The following is a 15032-nucleotide window of genomic DNA, read 5'->3' as shown; positions in this document are numbered from 1 at the left end:
TGTAGGTGCCGCTTACATTCCCAACACCCTCGTATAAAGTTGTGGTCATCGCCGCTGAGAGAGCGCCCTGTGCACCACAGTGGTCCCGCAACCTGGAGTTGACGAGCAACCCGCCATTCAATTTCGTAGCACGCCAAGAAGCAAAAGTAAGTAAACTGCCAAATATATTCCAAGTGAAACTAAAGTAAAATAAGAGATCGCACATTCTACCGACCATCGCGCAGTCGCGTCGCGTCGCGGTAGTAAAGGGGTGTATCATGCTTCAAAAACGACATCTTCTTCTCACTCCTCTCCATCCTCCTTCCTTCCTTGCTCTCTTCTAGTTTTGGGAAGAGAAGTTGTCTATCTTGCTCTAGGTACTTAGTCACCGAATCAAATCATTCTTCTCAACCTCACCCTCAAATACTATGACCAAATCTCCGCATCCGCCCGCAACTGCGGAAAGTCACTCACGCTCGACGTGCTGCTCAACGAGCTCGCCGTCTTGGGCGTCACCCCGTTCGCCAACCCACTGCTGCCACCCGACGTATCGCTACCCCCGACGGAGCAGGCATCGTCGTCATCAGTAGCAACGACCTCCTTCTCCTCCGCCGCGGCGTCAGCATCGGCCGAAGCCGCGACGGCGACGCGCGCCATGGCCTCGCGCCGACGGTCCTCGGTAATCTTGCGCTCGAGCTCCGCCGCCCGCTCGACCTCCTCGTCGTCGTCGCCCTTGCCGCTCTCCCACATCCCGCCCAGCACCCGCGCCGTCGCCTCGGAGCGGGCGACGAGGTCGAACTCGAAGGGCGCGGGCTTGGCGATTAACAAAGGAGTAAAGTCGTTCCAGTGGACGGGCACCTCGGTGCCGTCCGGGTTGCGTTTCTTCTGGATGCGGAAGGCCCAGGCCATGCCGCCCATCGCTAAGAAGAGGTCCATCTCGACGATGGGGACGCCCTGGCACGTGCGCCGGCCGAAGCCGAACTGGGAGAAGCCGGCTAGGTTCGGGTGCATGGTCAGCGGCTCCTTGTAGGTCGGGTACTTGGGCTCGAGCCAGCGGGCCGGGTTGAAGGTCTCGGGGTCGGGGTACGTGGCCTCGTCGCGGGAGATGCCCCTGGTGGCGGGTGTCAGCTTTCGTCTGAAAGGGCAAACCTAGTTGATTCTCGGAGGTCCGAGAGTTTGGTGGCAAATGTCTTTGAGACATGCATGTGACAGCGTTTGAAGTTTGAAGTATCACGTGTGGGAGCAATAGTAGAGGCAGAATCAAGAATCAAGACTCACCATTCCATGGCGTGAATCGTGGCGCCGGCGGGGATGAAGTAGCCATTGTAGACATCGTCCTTCTCAACAGCATGCGGGATGCCTAGGCGAAAGATGTTAGACACCAAGAAGAAACTTCAAATAGGGAGGGTAGTAAATGAGAAGAACTCACCAGTGGGGACGGGCGGCCGCCAGCGGATGACCTCCTTGACGACGGCCCGCAGCAACGGCATCTTCTCGCGGTCCTCCCACTCGGGACACCGGCCGTGGCACACCTCGTCAATTTCCTGCTGCAGCTTGTGCTGCCACTCGGGAAAGTGCAGCATGGCCAACAGGAAGCTCTGGATGGGGCTGCCGATGGTCAGGGCGCCGGCGATAGCCATCTGGCCCACCACGTACGTCGCCTCGGCCTCCTCGCCCCACTTGGCCCCGTCGCCGGGCTTGGTGAGGGTGTCGATGAAGGTGCGGACGAAGCTGGGGTCGGCGGTGCCGCTGTCGACGCCGTCGCGCACGTACTTGACGCTGCTCTTGAACAGGCCGGCCTCGATCTCGTGGCGGGCGTGCTCCTTCTGCTTCCACGGCGACATGAAGTAGGGCACGTGCATGAGCCACGAGATGACGTTGGGCAAGGCGCCCGAGGGGAGATGGTCTCGAGCAGGCCGAAAGTGGTTTCGCGGAGCAGGTTGGCCGGGTGCGGGCTGCCCCACGAGAGGCGGGACACCGTCCGGGCCGTGAACTGCTCGATGTACTCGCGGTACTGCGAGGCGTCCTTGGACATCAGGTACAGGAACCGATCACGCTCCTTGGAGGGGTAGTTGTGCAGCGAGGCGTTGGCCGACTGCGCCATCAGGTGCTGGGCCAGCTTCCGTTGCCTCTTCCACGTATCTGTAGGAGCGTCATTAGCCAGTCCGACTCATTGAAGTGATCCCGACAAGGGTCCTTCCTGGAGGACAAGAGCCTACCATTACGGCCGTGGAGGGCGAGATACTCTCCGCCGGTTCGGTTGTTGGGCAGGTTGGGAATCATGGGACGATCCGAGTAGATGAGGGCCCGCCGCGACAACAAGTCGTGAGCAATGGCCTCGGACGAGATCCATACGTGGACGGAGCCAAAGATCTCCATCTGGTAGATGGGGCCGTACACCTTGCTCCATTCATAAAACTTGAGCCACGTCTTCTCGGCGGGCACATCATGGATGCGACCTATTAAGGGGAGGCCTGATCGTACCGTCAGTCAGTGTCTTCTTGCCAAGCAGTTGCGGCCGAGGCAAAGGCAGCAAGGGTTGAGATGGACATACCCTTGGGGCCGGGGAGAGGTCGAGCCCCCGGGGGCATCTTGTTCCGGTCATGCTCCTTCTTCTTGAGGAACACAACGTAAAGCAACAACGCAACAATGGCAATGATAGGTGCTGCGGCCATATTGCCTCAGTTCGCGGCGTCTGTCATGTAGCTTCTGTAATCAACAGAAGACAGATGAGGAGGAGGGCTCTCTATTTGAAAATATCGATTACGACACGACACGACGATAACAACAGAGAAGAGAATGACAGATGCAGGATGGGTCTTCTTAGAGGAGAAGCAGGAAGCAGGGCCACATGGAACGAGCGTAGGATCGGCAATGAAAAATGTCCGCAAGGGAGGAAGCAAGTCAGAAATAGAGCCCCGGGGTGCATACGTTTATGAGAAGACGAAGAGTTTCGCTTGGCCAACACACACGACCCCTCCCACACATATGCTCATGTATCTCTCTCTCCTACCCATGCGATAGGGCGAGTCCAGCGGCGAGGCGCGGTTCCAGCAAGGGCCGAAAGCCAGACGTACCAGGTAGGGCAGTGGAGGGGGATTACTATCAAGTCAGGTCCGTAAAAGAAAAGAGGGTGTGGGGTGCTGTTCGTGCTGTGGGCCCAGGCTTGATGATTGGTATCCGGCATGGCCAGCCCAGGACGGGTAGGCCCAGTCACGGGCATGGGTCCGACGCGAGTCTATCATCCTGAGGGAGCAGGCGAGCTGGACTGGCAGAGGCGCGCGGGTGTCAACTTGTCACTTGGAGCAAGCGCATGGGTGACAGGGTACAGCACCGGGGTCGTCGCTGGCCGTTGATGACTGCTTACCAAACCAAGCAGCCAATGCTCAGAGTAGCAAGCGCATCTTTGACTTCACACGTCGGTAGCTTGGCCGCAAGATTCCATCGGAGGATTGAGACTAACCTTGGACACTCAGCAGATCCTGCCGCAAGTTTGTCGATACGGAGGAGGCTGGGATGTTGGCTAGGCTGTAGCTTGTGATCGAGCACTGGTCCAGCGGTGGTCGCGTCTCCGAGCTCACGATCTCTCTCTCCCACCCCCATCCTCTCCCTCGGACCCGACGTGCGGAAAAATCGTCCTGGCATCGTTGATGGACATATCAGACGGCATACCAAACAGTGATCATGTCTGGTATGGATGGTCTGCACAGCAAAACGTCTGCATATGTGCAGTTGGGATGGCGGGTGGCTTCCTCCCAGCGCAGCCCCCAGTGCAGCCCCAGTGCAGCCAACCGTCTGTTTCGGCACCGGCATGTGAATGCCTGTTTGGGACAGCTGAGGCAGTTCAGCAGTAGGTTAGCTGTGCGTCTAGATAACCACTAGACTAGGCTATGAAAAGCGTAACCGGCCAGCTGGGAAATCGTGGTACGTCAAGCCAAGTGCAGGCCACGAGGCGTGAGTTTGGGACGGTTTAGAGTCTACACTCTACCGCTGGTCGAAGCAGTGCTACCAAGATCTGGTGCCGAAATTGCCTGGTTGATCCTGGCGGCCTAACCGAGAACCTCGCTGCATCGTAAAGCAGAGGTAGCTACTGTAGCAACTTGTCTCCTCTCGCTTCGGCATGGCTCGGGGCTTGCAGTTGTTTGCCCTGCCTGGACGAGTCGGCGTGGTTGCCAAGCGACATGCCGTGTCGGGGATTTCTTGGCCAACCGACTGGCACGACAGGCGGTGAACAGCCACCAATCTCCGGCTCGGAATGGACTGGAGCTCTAACCGACCAGCATGGCCGCGCTTGTACGTGGTATGCACAGTGATGCACATTGGCTATTTGGGGACATGCAATGAAGAGTTGCATTGAATATGTGCCAAGTGTTGGTGGTTCGGCGAGTCGGTCCCACCCCTCCCGGGACCGATGGCCTGGAAGAAACCCCACGCAGAACACATACATGTATTACCGCCTAAATCCAGCATCTAATGCTGTGCAGGCCCAATTGGAAGGACGAAGCGTGATCACGTACGCAGCTTATCTTTACCCAAAGACCGGATGGGACACAAGTAAGCAGGGGCGCATGCATAAAAAGTCTCGCGAGAAACTGCAGCATGGCTGGCTGACCGACCGTTGCACAAAATGACGGATGTGTAATGCAGAGGCGGCCATCGCCTCCCCGGCCTTTTCCCCATTTCCGGCTTCAGCCCTTCCAGCTCGCCTATGCACGATTCGGGGAGTACAGGGGTCCCTTAGAGGTGGCTTTGCTTGGAGACTGGGTTAGCACCGGGGAGATCAACGGCGCCACCATGGAAGAAATTGGCTGGCTGGGAAATACCTATCTCCCCCACCAGCAGGATCAACTACATACAATACTCACCATTGGCCTGGTTCACGAGCGCCTCCTCTTCTCTATTCTGAGAACCTGAGAAGCTGCGTGTAGGTCCTAGGACCTACCGAGGGGGTGTGGTGTGTATGTGCAGCTTACTCTCCGGATGTAACAACGCGCTGAAAACGCATCGTCCTTCGATGGAGGACAGGGCGTCTTGGACGTGCATTCGAACTGACGCGGTCATGTCGGCCTGACATCAATGAGCGAGGGCGACGTTCTTGGCTAGGACGGCATGTAGAGGAGCGCCTTTTTTCCAACGGACCAAGGTGAACAGTCGTACTTGGCAAGCCCCGATGACGTGGTTTCGAGAGACGGACAATGCCCATTGACGACGAACGGACGGCACGGACGAAGCGGTTCCGGGAAGACCAAGCATTGTTCTCCTTCTTTGCCAACCGGAAATCGCAATTTGACTTGAACATTGATTCCCAAACAGACAATGTGACCTTGTTCTCGAGAGCGCTTTCAACATCAGAGCGCTGGCGCCCTATTAAAGACCGCCTCTCCTCGCCACGTACCGATTGAATGACCCCCTGCTTCAGCATCGAAGACAACAACACTGGTCTCTTTCACCATCAAGAGATCGCATACACTGATGACCATTCTATCTATACCGAGCTAAGTATTCTCAAGTTTTATTCCCTTGCCTTTGAGTAAGTCATCAGAGATAAAAAAGATAGAGAACAGAAAAGAAGCCGCCATGTGCATCGAGCAGACCATCTGGTACCCCTGCCGGACCCACGCGGCCATGAAGCCCATCACGCAGTACTGCCCGCGCTTCGACCGCAGCACCTGCTCGCGGGCGCCGCACTGCGGCGACGTCAAGGACCTCGACCCCTTCGTCGCGCAGTCGCTCCGGGCCCATCTCGACGAGCCCTGCCCCCACGGCTGCAAGACCCGGGCGCCCATCCAGTGGACCCCCCTCGTCAAGTCCGGGTCCAAGCGCGTCCGCGCATCGCTGGTAAGTGGGCTCGAGCGGGCCAGGCAGGGCCTCAAGGAGGCATTGCGCTGATCCGTCAGATGCTTATTTCTCTATATTTCTTATAGTCCCTAATGATACCCAAGCAAATGCAATCTTCAAATCAACTGGATCAAGTAATTTTGATTGGTGACTGTGAATTCGTGTCCAATTGTAACATGCTCGTCAATGTAGGTAGGCTCCCTATATTTAGATTCTGTCAAGACATACCGTTGTACCGGTTGTCCGTCGGCTTCTGGATCAGATTCAACAGGTTCCCAGGCCACAGGCGGTAACCTACACCGTACACGATGCATTGCCAACGCTGACTTCTGATGCCGAATGACGTCTCTGCATCCCATCTCGCCCGTACTAGCCATGCACGGCGGGACGAGCTCTGCATGTCTCAGTCTGAAGTCATCCCGTAGCGGGCTCCCACCAAGGGCCAATTACACGGCTAGCGCCAGCAAGCGCTGAAGGCCTCGAACCAGGAACCCCGCCCTGCATTAGCGGCCCCTCAACGCGCTACCTGCTGCTGGGCTTTTGTCGCGTGTCGCGTTAATTGGATTGACTGTCATTTTCCCATGCCCATTCACCACCACGACCACGACACCGGAAGCGACAGCATACAAACCCGCCATATACCCAATTAGAAGTCAAGATGGGCTCCACGAACCCCAGGACACATGAGGAATACCAATACCTCGATCTCGTCCGCGAGATCTTGGACCACGGCGAGCGCCGGCCCGACAGGTACAGCCCATCCTATCTCCTTCTTTCTTCATAGTTCTTTTGCCTCGCAAATAAGAGGTGAAATACCAGAGTCCAGCAGCTGACACTCACCCCCAACACTCCAGGACCGGCACCGGCACCTACTCCATCTTCGCCCCGCGCCCGCTGAAATTCGCCCTCCACGCCCCCGCCGCCGACGGCAGCCCCTCGTCGGACCCGCAGCCCATCCTCCCCCTCCTCACCACCAAGCGCGTCTTCACCCGCGCCGTCATCGCCGAGCTCCTCTGGTTCATCTCGGGCTCGACCTCGTCCAAGCCCCTGAGCGACGCCGGCATCAAGATCTGGGACGGCAACGGCTCGCGCGCCTTCCTCGACGGCCTGGGCCTCACCCACCGCGCCGAGGGCGACCTGGGCCCCGTCTACGGCTTCCAGTGGCGGCACTTCGGCGCCGACTACGTCGACTGCGACACCGACTACGCCGGCCAGGGCGTCGACCAGCTCGCCGAGATCGTCCACAAGCTGCGCACCAACCCTCACGACCGCCGCCTCATCCTCAGCGCCTGGAACCCCAAGGCCATGAAGGAGATGGTGCTGCCGCCCTGCCACATGTTCGCTCAGTTCTACGTCTCGTACCCGCGGAGCAGCAGCACAGACAAGGCCTCCACATCAACATCACAGCAGACGGAAGAAGAGGAAGAAACCGCCCCCAAACCCAAAGGCCACCTCCACTGCCAGCTCTACCAGCGCTCCTGCGACATGGGCCTCGGCGTCCCCTTCAACATCGCCAGCTACGCCCTCCTGACCCACATGCTGGCCCACGTCTGCGACCTGGTCCCGGGGAGCCTCACGCACGTCATGGGCGACGCCCACGTCTACGTCGACCACGTCGACGCCCTGCGCACCCAGCTCGAGCGCGAGCCCCGCCCCTTCCCCCGCCTCGACATCGCCAAGCCCAAGAACGGCAGCATCGACGGCTGGCAGGTCGAGGATTTCTCTATTCAGGGCTACGACCCCCACAAGTCCATCGCCATGAAGATGTCGGTGTAGTGTGGTATCCTCTAGATGGTGATGGCGATAGCACTGCTCTTGGTATAAACACTTCCCCTGGATAATTGATTGGGCTATTACTTCAATCGGCTATTCTATTATTCAATGGGATAAACATTATGTCAATAGCATCAACTGATTGTACGGCATAATTCGGTGGGGCAGCGCTTTCAGGGAGGGACAGACGTGATAGAACGAGCACATGAATCATTTACGAATTGGAGCATTGAAATGCTGGCAAATATGGTACGCGGTAGTTCTGGCTAGGAACGATTTGGTTGAAAGAGATAGACTTGTAGATAATGCGATATTGGTCATGACTCATCAGGTATCAAAAACGCCGTGCGATGAAACCCCTTTTACACTCTTTGCGACGGCAGACATTCGCGCAAACGCAACATGGCCAGTCAACCAACCTGCTGTATCTGCATTTAAGCCCCTGTAATGATCTTCTCCAGCTCATCCGGGTTCTTGGGGCAGTCCGTCAGGTTCTCGCAGCCGTCCTTGGTGATCAAGAGGTTGTCCTCGATACGAACACCCCCAACGTCCCAGTACTTGTCCAGGACCTTCTCGTCGATGTACTGAGCATGCTTGGGGTCCTTGAGGTAGGGCCGGATAATGAAGTCGCAGAAGTAGATACCAGGCTCGACGGTGATGACGCTACCGGCCGGCAAGTTCCTGCGCACCCGCAGGAATCGGAACAGGGGGTCCGGGTCCGAGTAGTTGGGGTGGCCGCCCGTGTCGTGCGTGTCCATGCCCAGGTAGTGGCCGAGACCGTGGGGCAGGAAGGCGGCGCTCGTCCGCGCCTGGAGGATCGCGTCCTTGTCGCCCTTGAGGACGCCGAGCTCCAGCAGCCCGTCGATGGCGATCTTGTGGGCCAGCAGGTGCACGTCGTCCCAGGCCACGCCCTCCTTGAGCATGGCGATGCAGTCCAGCTGCATCTTGAGGACGATGTCGTAGATGGCGCGCGACTCCTTGGTGAACTTGCCCGAGATGGGGAAGGTTCTCGTCTGTCGGTGGGGTTAGTTCCTGTCATCTTTATACCAGGTCTCGTACTCGAGGCAAACTCACAATATCCGAAGCATACAGCTTCCACTCGCAACCGGCGTCGAGCAGCAGCAGGTCCTTGCCGCCGGGCATCTCCTTGTTGTTGTGGACGTAGTGCAGCGTGGCGGCGGAGCGCCCGCTGGCGACGATGCTGGGGTAGGCCTGGAACTTGGCGCCCTTCTTGTAGCACTCGCCCAAAAACAAACCCTCGAGCTCGTACTCGTTGGTGGCGGTCCGGACGGCCTGCATGACCTTTTGGTGGGCGGCCTCGCTGATCATGTTGGCCTTGCGGATGAGGGCGATCTCGTACTCGTCCTTGACGACGCGGCACTCGTCGACGGCCTCGCCCAGCAGGCTGAAGTTCTTGTCGTCGAACTCGAGGAAGCTGACGTGGGACGCGACGCGGTCGGCGATGGCGAAGACGGTGTTCTTCTTCGTGTCCTTCTGCGCGGCGCCGAGGCGGGCCAGGGTGGCGTTCAGCTCGGTCGAGGGCAGGACGGCGTCGACGTCGTAGCGGGCGAGGGCGTCGTCAGTCGACAAGGGCAGGCCGGACCAGATGACCTCCTCGGGGTCGACGGGCGGGATGAAGAGGGTGGTGTGGCCGCTGGCCATGTCGTGGACCAGGTAGCTGTCGGCGACGTCGTCCATGCCCGTCAGGTACATGAAGGCGCGGCGCTGGCGGAAGGGCACCGGCTCGTCGCAGTCCTCGAGCAGCCCCGAGGCCGCGCCCTCGAGGTACAGGATCCCCGTGGCGTCCGTCTTGCTGCGGATGTAGTCGGCGACGCGCGCGGCGTGGGCTTTGGCGGGGTACTTGCCCGCGAGGATCTTGTCGACGTCCATCGTCATTGTGGGGGCGGGGATCGTACGAGGGTTTGTCGTGAACGAACGGAAAATCGGCGAGGAATACCGTTGGTGTGATGTCCGGATTGTCGGGAGGAAGACTTGGATTGAGGAGGGCGTTGCTCTGCGTGGGAGTTGGACTCGTGCTGCACACCTGCTAAAGAAGCGCAGATGAGCGAAGGACATTGGGGGGTGGTTTGTTTGGGAAAACCTTTTGGCCGAGTACCTGCCTCTTTGAGCCCTTCAGCAGCGCGAGGGACAGCTGCGATAGGCGGGCTTAGAGTTCCATTCCCTCGTGGATGGAGGGGCAACAAGCGGGGTTGGCTCCTGCTCGGCAACTTCCGACCCTAGCGCTGGAATGCTGCTTTTACAGCCAACAGCTCACTCAGGCTGCATTTGCCATTCCAGAGCCGTGGTTACTAGCTCTCCCGTGATAACGAAATCGAGCCAACTACAATGAGCTTTGTGATCATCCCGTTTCATTATGCATCTCGAGACCATACATATGGCGGTCCTTAAGCTTTCAGATGACCAAGGACCACATCGCTTGCTATCTAGCGGGAGATGTTCTTTATGGAAGTAGTGAACGTGACCAACATCTGATTTGAAATGTCAGATTTCATCGTAGAGTCCGGAAAGTGAGACACCGTACAGTGAGTGATGAGTGAGTATAAATATAGTATGGTAGACAGCATGCTTCGGTAATTATCTATTGTTTATAATTCAATCATCTCTTCTTCTTTCTTATACATTTATAATTTCAGTTAGTTTCTGGGCCCAATTACGCTTTCTAGCCAATAATGGGTTTCTTCAATAGCTCCAGGTCGAGTCATCCCAAGAGAAAACGGATCGAAAACGGCAACAAGAAGGCAGGATCAGATACTCCACACGAGGTAAAACGCGTATCGTATGATCCTGCTCCTAAGCTAAAGGAGACAGTGTGCAATGATCTGGCACTTGTCCCCTACAATGGCAAACAAGAAAGCCAGGGCCATATGTTGGAGGCCCATAACGCAAGCAATAATGAAATAATAATGCCAACGGAAGAAACAGCAGAGACTGCTGGGTTCCATAACTCATCGCTCGCTAAACTTTGGGTACATTGGGCCGAGGTAATGCAGCATTATGCCGAGCTTTTCGAGAAAGGAATCCCCCAGGATGTGGAGGCCAATGAGGCCCTGGCTGGGGATTTCGAATTTATGTGGACAAAATGGACTCCGAACAGCAGCCTCGAAGATGCCACCCCCGTAAAACTGGCGGCAGGGAAGCCGTAAGATGCCGTTTTCTCGTCCTGAACATGGTTTATCACTTACGTGACCCTCTCATCCATGGGTGGTTATGGGAAGCAGCAACGCTTCTTCATCACCAATCGAAACGGGAGGGTCATCTCGAAGAATTCGTATCGGGCGATGGATACTCGCGAAAGTTCGAGCACTATGACATATGGCTCAGATACAATAGCCTTCACAGCACCATCAACCTCAACGGTTGTGTAGTCGTCGCGTTGGCTGATGACGCATACGATGTGCCGCACGTTGTTGGCGTCATCGAGATAGAGAAGTTTTGGGTCGGGATGTGGCGAGATCCAGTGATATCTCCTTCGAACTTCAGGAAGTTCTTCAATGGGGATAGGTTTGCAGAGCTTGAGTACTATCATACGAAAATGAAGGAGTATATTCTCGGGAAAAAGCAACAGGGCCACGTTTGGTGTAAGTACACTACAATTTTCCACAATGCTAGATGCTGACTCTCGGTTTTCCCAAGGTCTTCGCGATTTTGCAGTTCAAAGGGGGTTGGATACTAGTCTCTTAGAACAGCGTCTGATGTCGTGTTTCGCATACTTGGTCGAGATGAGTCCCGTCCCAAGCATTTCCACCATGGATTTCAGAGGAAAGGAGGCCTGGTGGGAGTACTATGGTTTCAAGTGTCGGCTGTACGAGCGGGGCGTTTGTGTCGCAAAACGGCCTTCGCCATCTGATACGGCAGCTGGTGTCAAGCTATTACCCTCATGCACACCGAGTGCTACGGTTCATCTAATCTCGAACAGTGCATACGGAATGGGGCTTCTTGAAGGACCAAACAGTAGCGTTGCTTTGATCGAGGACGCGCCTAATAACCCCCAGCAAGACGAGAACACAGAACTTGGGCGTGGCCTGGTTACGACTACCACAACGACTACCAACGCGATGCAGTATATTGAAAGGGGTTAATGATGTTCCAGGAAAGCTGTAGGCTATGGTGCAACCAATTAAAGGCTATTGCAAGAATATGCCGTACTATATAGTCAAGTCTAAGAAGCTCAGTGCCGGGAGTGGAGATGTCAATTCTTTATACATCTATGTAGTAGCAGCCTGATTGTCTCTTAGCTTGTCACTTTCGCTCCTCAGTGGTGCTAGAAACGGTAAGCGCAGGGCCGCATCATTTCATGGTATAACAGCGAAGCAATCGAACAGATAGTGGTTACTCCTTTGCAGTAGGTACATGGCCCTATCTAGCTAGGGGATAACTGAATACTTAGCGTAGCCCCTATCCTGCAGTCCACCATGAGAATTGTCTCCAACCACGAGCGTGATTGGTCCATAAGTAACCGTGCATTTAACTCCATGATCCCAAGAAATCCAACACTTGCCTTAATAGGTACGATAATGTCGCATTGTGAATTTGACTCGCCCTGCCTCCCCGATGCTGTGCCCAAGACTGAACTATCGACGTGACATCGGAATTCTCCCTCTTCTTGGCCCCTTCCACACACTCCTCCACCGAGAGTCTGGCATCGAATTCGATCTTTTCGTCAAAACCGCACCTCGCCACGGCCGCACCAGCGTGCTGAACAGGAGCCAAGGCGCAACTACGGGATACCGGCCCGTTCCGAGCGAGGATCTGGCCCACGATCTCCGAGGGCTGCTGTCCTCGGGTAGCCGCCCAGAGGGCACCGGGGTTGAGGCCGAAGCCGCCATCGTGCAGGTAAGCGCCGTTGTCGAGCAGGAGGTGCAGTATTTGCGACGGCGGGCGGGCGCAAGCCTCGGTGATGAAGCAGCACAGATGGGAGTGGACCAGGGAGATGCAGAGAAAGCCGGGCTCGTAGTGAGGAGGGCCTGCAGAGCGACCGGGTCCGGTTCTCGAGCGCAACCGCCCACAGGCCTCGGGCTCTGCATGAGTGAATACTGGGGTAGGCATGGAGAAGGACTTTGACTACGTCAAGCTGTTTCCCGCGGCATCATGTTCAATGATGCTCTCGGGTGCACCTGGTGGGCAAATCTGCTCAGAGAAGAAAGGTACAAGCTCTGACAACAGGCCCTCCAGGACTACTCGCCTTGGCCATGGCCCAGATGTCGCAAGGGAAATGTTCATGATAGCTTGAAGCCGCATCAGCGAAGCGAATCAGCCTGTTGACCCTGGCACTCTCCTAAATCCGTATCCCTGCTCAACATCTGGCGAAACATCGAGCTGCCAAACCTGCAGAGAAACACAACCATCACCGCCATCACTCATGTCAGTATAGATGAGCACTTCAGAAGGACACCCGACGGGAGGAGAGGTGATGGTAACCTACTGCCCCCTTTCGAAATTGACGTGAACAACCCGCCCGCGACCGCTGAGAGGAAAAGAAGCGCACCTGCAGAGGCGTGCCCGATGCCCCCTTTCCCAGGAGCGCAACCCCCCACCAACCCGGCAACATCTCATACTGGTCCCATCACAAGCTCCCCTGACTCTGAAGTGCACACTACACAATGAGGACCCTTATCATGGTATTATCGAGGCGTACTGCAGCTGCGACGGGTCCATCACGTTAACGACGCAGAGGCGGCCGCCTATAACAGCAGCTGTGCATCCATGATAATAACAGCGAGGGCGCTGCTGTTGCTTGCTGACCTGCCGGGGTCATCGGGCGGGCTGAGTAGGCCGGAGACCCCAACCATCAGAGAGGTTGTGCCACAGAGGCGATTAGATGACTAGAGCTGTGAATGAGGGCATTGCGGACTCGGTGATGCGACGGGGACCTAGAGGTGATGTTGGATCATGATTATTTGAGCACCAGTCTGGGGTGGAATCTATTTGGAAGTTGATTTCGGTTGTGGAATTAACTAGGGTGGGAAACCACTTCGGATAGATAGACCACAAATATTTTGTGATAACCTAGCTGAAACGGATCACTTGCTAACCGCCTTCTCGACTACGGCCTCAGTTTGCAGCAGGCAATTGCCCAGAAGATTGCATCAAAAGCGCGACACAGAAACTGTCGCGTTTGCATGGGCCGAGCTCTGCATGTTACAACTTTCACTTGAAAGGTTGTTTCCACAGCAGCTGTTGATTCTAAGCTCGGTTCCTTCTGGCGGTATGAGAAGGGAACCGATGATGAGGGAAGAGGCACTTTCCAATCATCTGCGTGGGCTCCAACATGCGCCAGAAGGGGCTTTCCGATATTGGTAGAATGACCAGCTCTCGTGAAAAGAGAATCCCAATTACACTCAACGAGACCAGCCCGCTTTCCCAGCTTGAACAACGGCAGCGACGAGGCCAGCAACGACGCGGTCCTTCTACCTTTGACACCAAACCCCCATTGCGACCAAGCTCCTTCCTCAAGATGTCCACCAGGATGGCCGGCACCTCAAATCATTGCAGAGTCCTGCCCATGGCTCCAAGCCAACGTCTTCCGAACTTCTCTTCATCCATCATCATCACTTTTGCAATCACAGACTCGGCATACCACGCTTTCACCACATCATACATAGCTTTTCCATGCCGTTCTCTTCATCACTTGATCAAGCTTTGAAGTGTATTTGCCATCCTCTCGTTGCACAAGTTCCATCCATTGTCAATCACTGCCGTTCAGCATGGGTCATACCGGCTGCTTCGTGGGATCTTTCCTCCTCCTCGTGTTGTTGGGCACCCTGGCGGGAATGGTATGGCATTACTTGGGAGCTACGTTCATGCCGGCGAAGCCAGACAACCTTCTAAACCCAACAAATCCGTATGCACCATATGCAGATCCGAGGAATCCGCCGACTATGGGGAGTTGGACGAACCCGTGGAGCCCGTGCGATCCTACCATTAATGCCTCTCCGACCGGCGTAGCTGGCGGTCGCGACGGCAAAGAGACGCAACAAAGGGATCCAAGGTTCCTACATCGTCGAGTTCGACGACCCTCAGGTAAGGAAGGCTTCCCTACAAGACACCGAGATTGTTTGGGGGGCCAGACACGGCTGACAAGCTCGCACAGGACGCCTCGTTCTTTCTCAGTCAAGCCAAGATGATGGACGACGAGTCGGCCTAGGGTGTGGCGTGCGTTGAGGACTTCAGCTTTGATGAGCATTCGTACTATGTCGAGGAATTGGGCGTGTTGATTGAGGATAGCACTTGACCACGACAATACCTAGAACTCTTCCCGACTCGTGCGACAAGCCCGCAGAATAGTTTCTAATTGAAAACGTTATTGGCCCAATTGCTGGCGGAGATGCGACCGTGCATGACGTGCCATCGATAAACTCTCTATGTTTCCACACCAACCAATTGAATTTGTGGCAAGAAAGTCTAGGTAGTGTCGAAAGAAA

The 15032-nt window shown here is 56.1% G+C and overlaps 5 protein-coding genes across 5 annotated transcripts; 2 read left to right on the top strand and 3 right to left on the bottom strand.

The window, feature by feature from the left end:
- Positions 1-405: 405 nt before the first annotated feature.
- Positions 406-2654, bottom strand: PG985_016158 (uncharacterized protein; the record flags this gene model as incomplete). The annotated part of the gene is made up of 6 exons (XM_066835924.1): positions 406-1090; positions 1258-1339; positions 1409-1758; positions 1857-2121; positions 2199-2453; positions 2534-2654. 6 exons carry the CDS (start codon positions 2652-2654, stop codon positions 406-408), a joined length of 1758 nt encoding a protein of 585 aa, XP_066677127.1.
- Positions 2655-5556: 2902 nt separating this feature from the next.
- Positions 5557-7875, top strand: PG985_016157 (thymidylate synthase/dCMP hydroxymethylase domain-containing protein; the record flags this gene model as incomplete). Its single annotated transcript, XM_066835923.1, has 4 exons — positions 5557-5817; positions 6440-6567; positions 6672-7527; positions 7861-7875. The coding sequence occupies 4 exons, from the start codon at positions 5557-5559 to the stop codon at positions 7873-7875; spliced, it is 1260 nt and encodes a 419-aa protein (XP_066677126.1).
- Positions 7876-8024: 149 nt separating this feature from the next.
- On the bottom strand, positions 8025-9486 carry PG985_016156 (xaa-Pro dipeptidase; the record flags this gene model as incomplete). The annotated part of the gene is made up of 2 exons (XM_066835922.1): positions 8025-8603; positions 8665-9486. The coding sequence occupies 2 exons, from the start codon at positions 9484-9486 to the stop codon at positions 8025-8027; spliced, it is 1401 nt and encodes a 466-aa protein (XP_066677125.1).
- A 794-nt stretch (positions 9487-10280) lies between these two features.
- Positions 10281-11690, top strand: PG985_016155 (uncharacterized protein; the record flags this gene model as incomplete). The annotated part of the gene is made up of 3 exons (XM_066835921.1): positions 10281-10750; positions 10933-11189; positions 11245-11690. The coding sequence occupies 3 exons, from the start codon at positions 10281-10283 to the stop codon at positions 11688-11690; spliced, it is 1173 nt and encodes a 390-aa protein (XP_066677124.1).
- Positions 11691-12075: 385 nt separating this feature from the next.
- PG985_016154 (uncharacterized protein) lies at positions 12076-12657 on the bottom strand (the record flags this gene model as incomplete). The annotated part of the gene is made up of 1 exon (XM_066835920.1): positions 12076-12657. The coding sequence occupies one exon, from the start codon at positions 12655-12657 to the stop codon at positions 12076-12078; it is 582 nt and encodes a 193-aa protein (XP_066677123.1).
- Between the last annotated feature and the right edge of the window lie 2375 nt (positions 12658-15032).

Source organism: Apiospora marii (genome assembly GCF_038362585.1).
Source record: "Apiospora marii strain CBS 49790 chromosome Unknown utg000013l_segment0_segment0, whole genome shotgun sequence".
NCBI lineage: Eukaryota > Fungi > Ascomycota > Sordariomycetes > Amphisphaeriales > Apiosporaceae > Apiospora > Apiospora marii.
The sequence above is the reverse complement of the archived record's forward strand: the minus strand, read 5'-3'. Positions and strand labels throughout refer to the sequence as shown.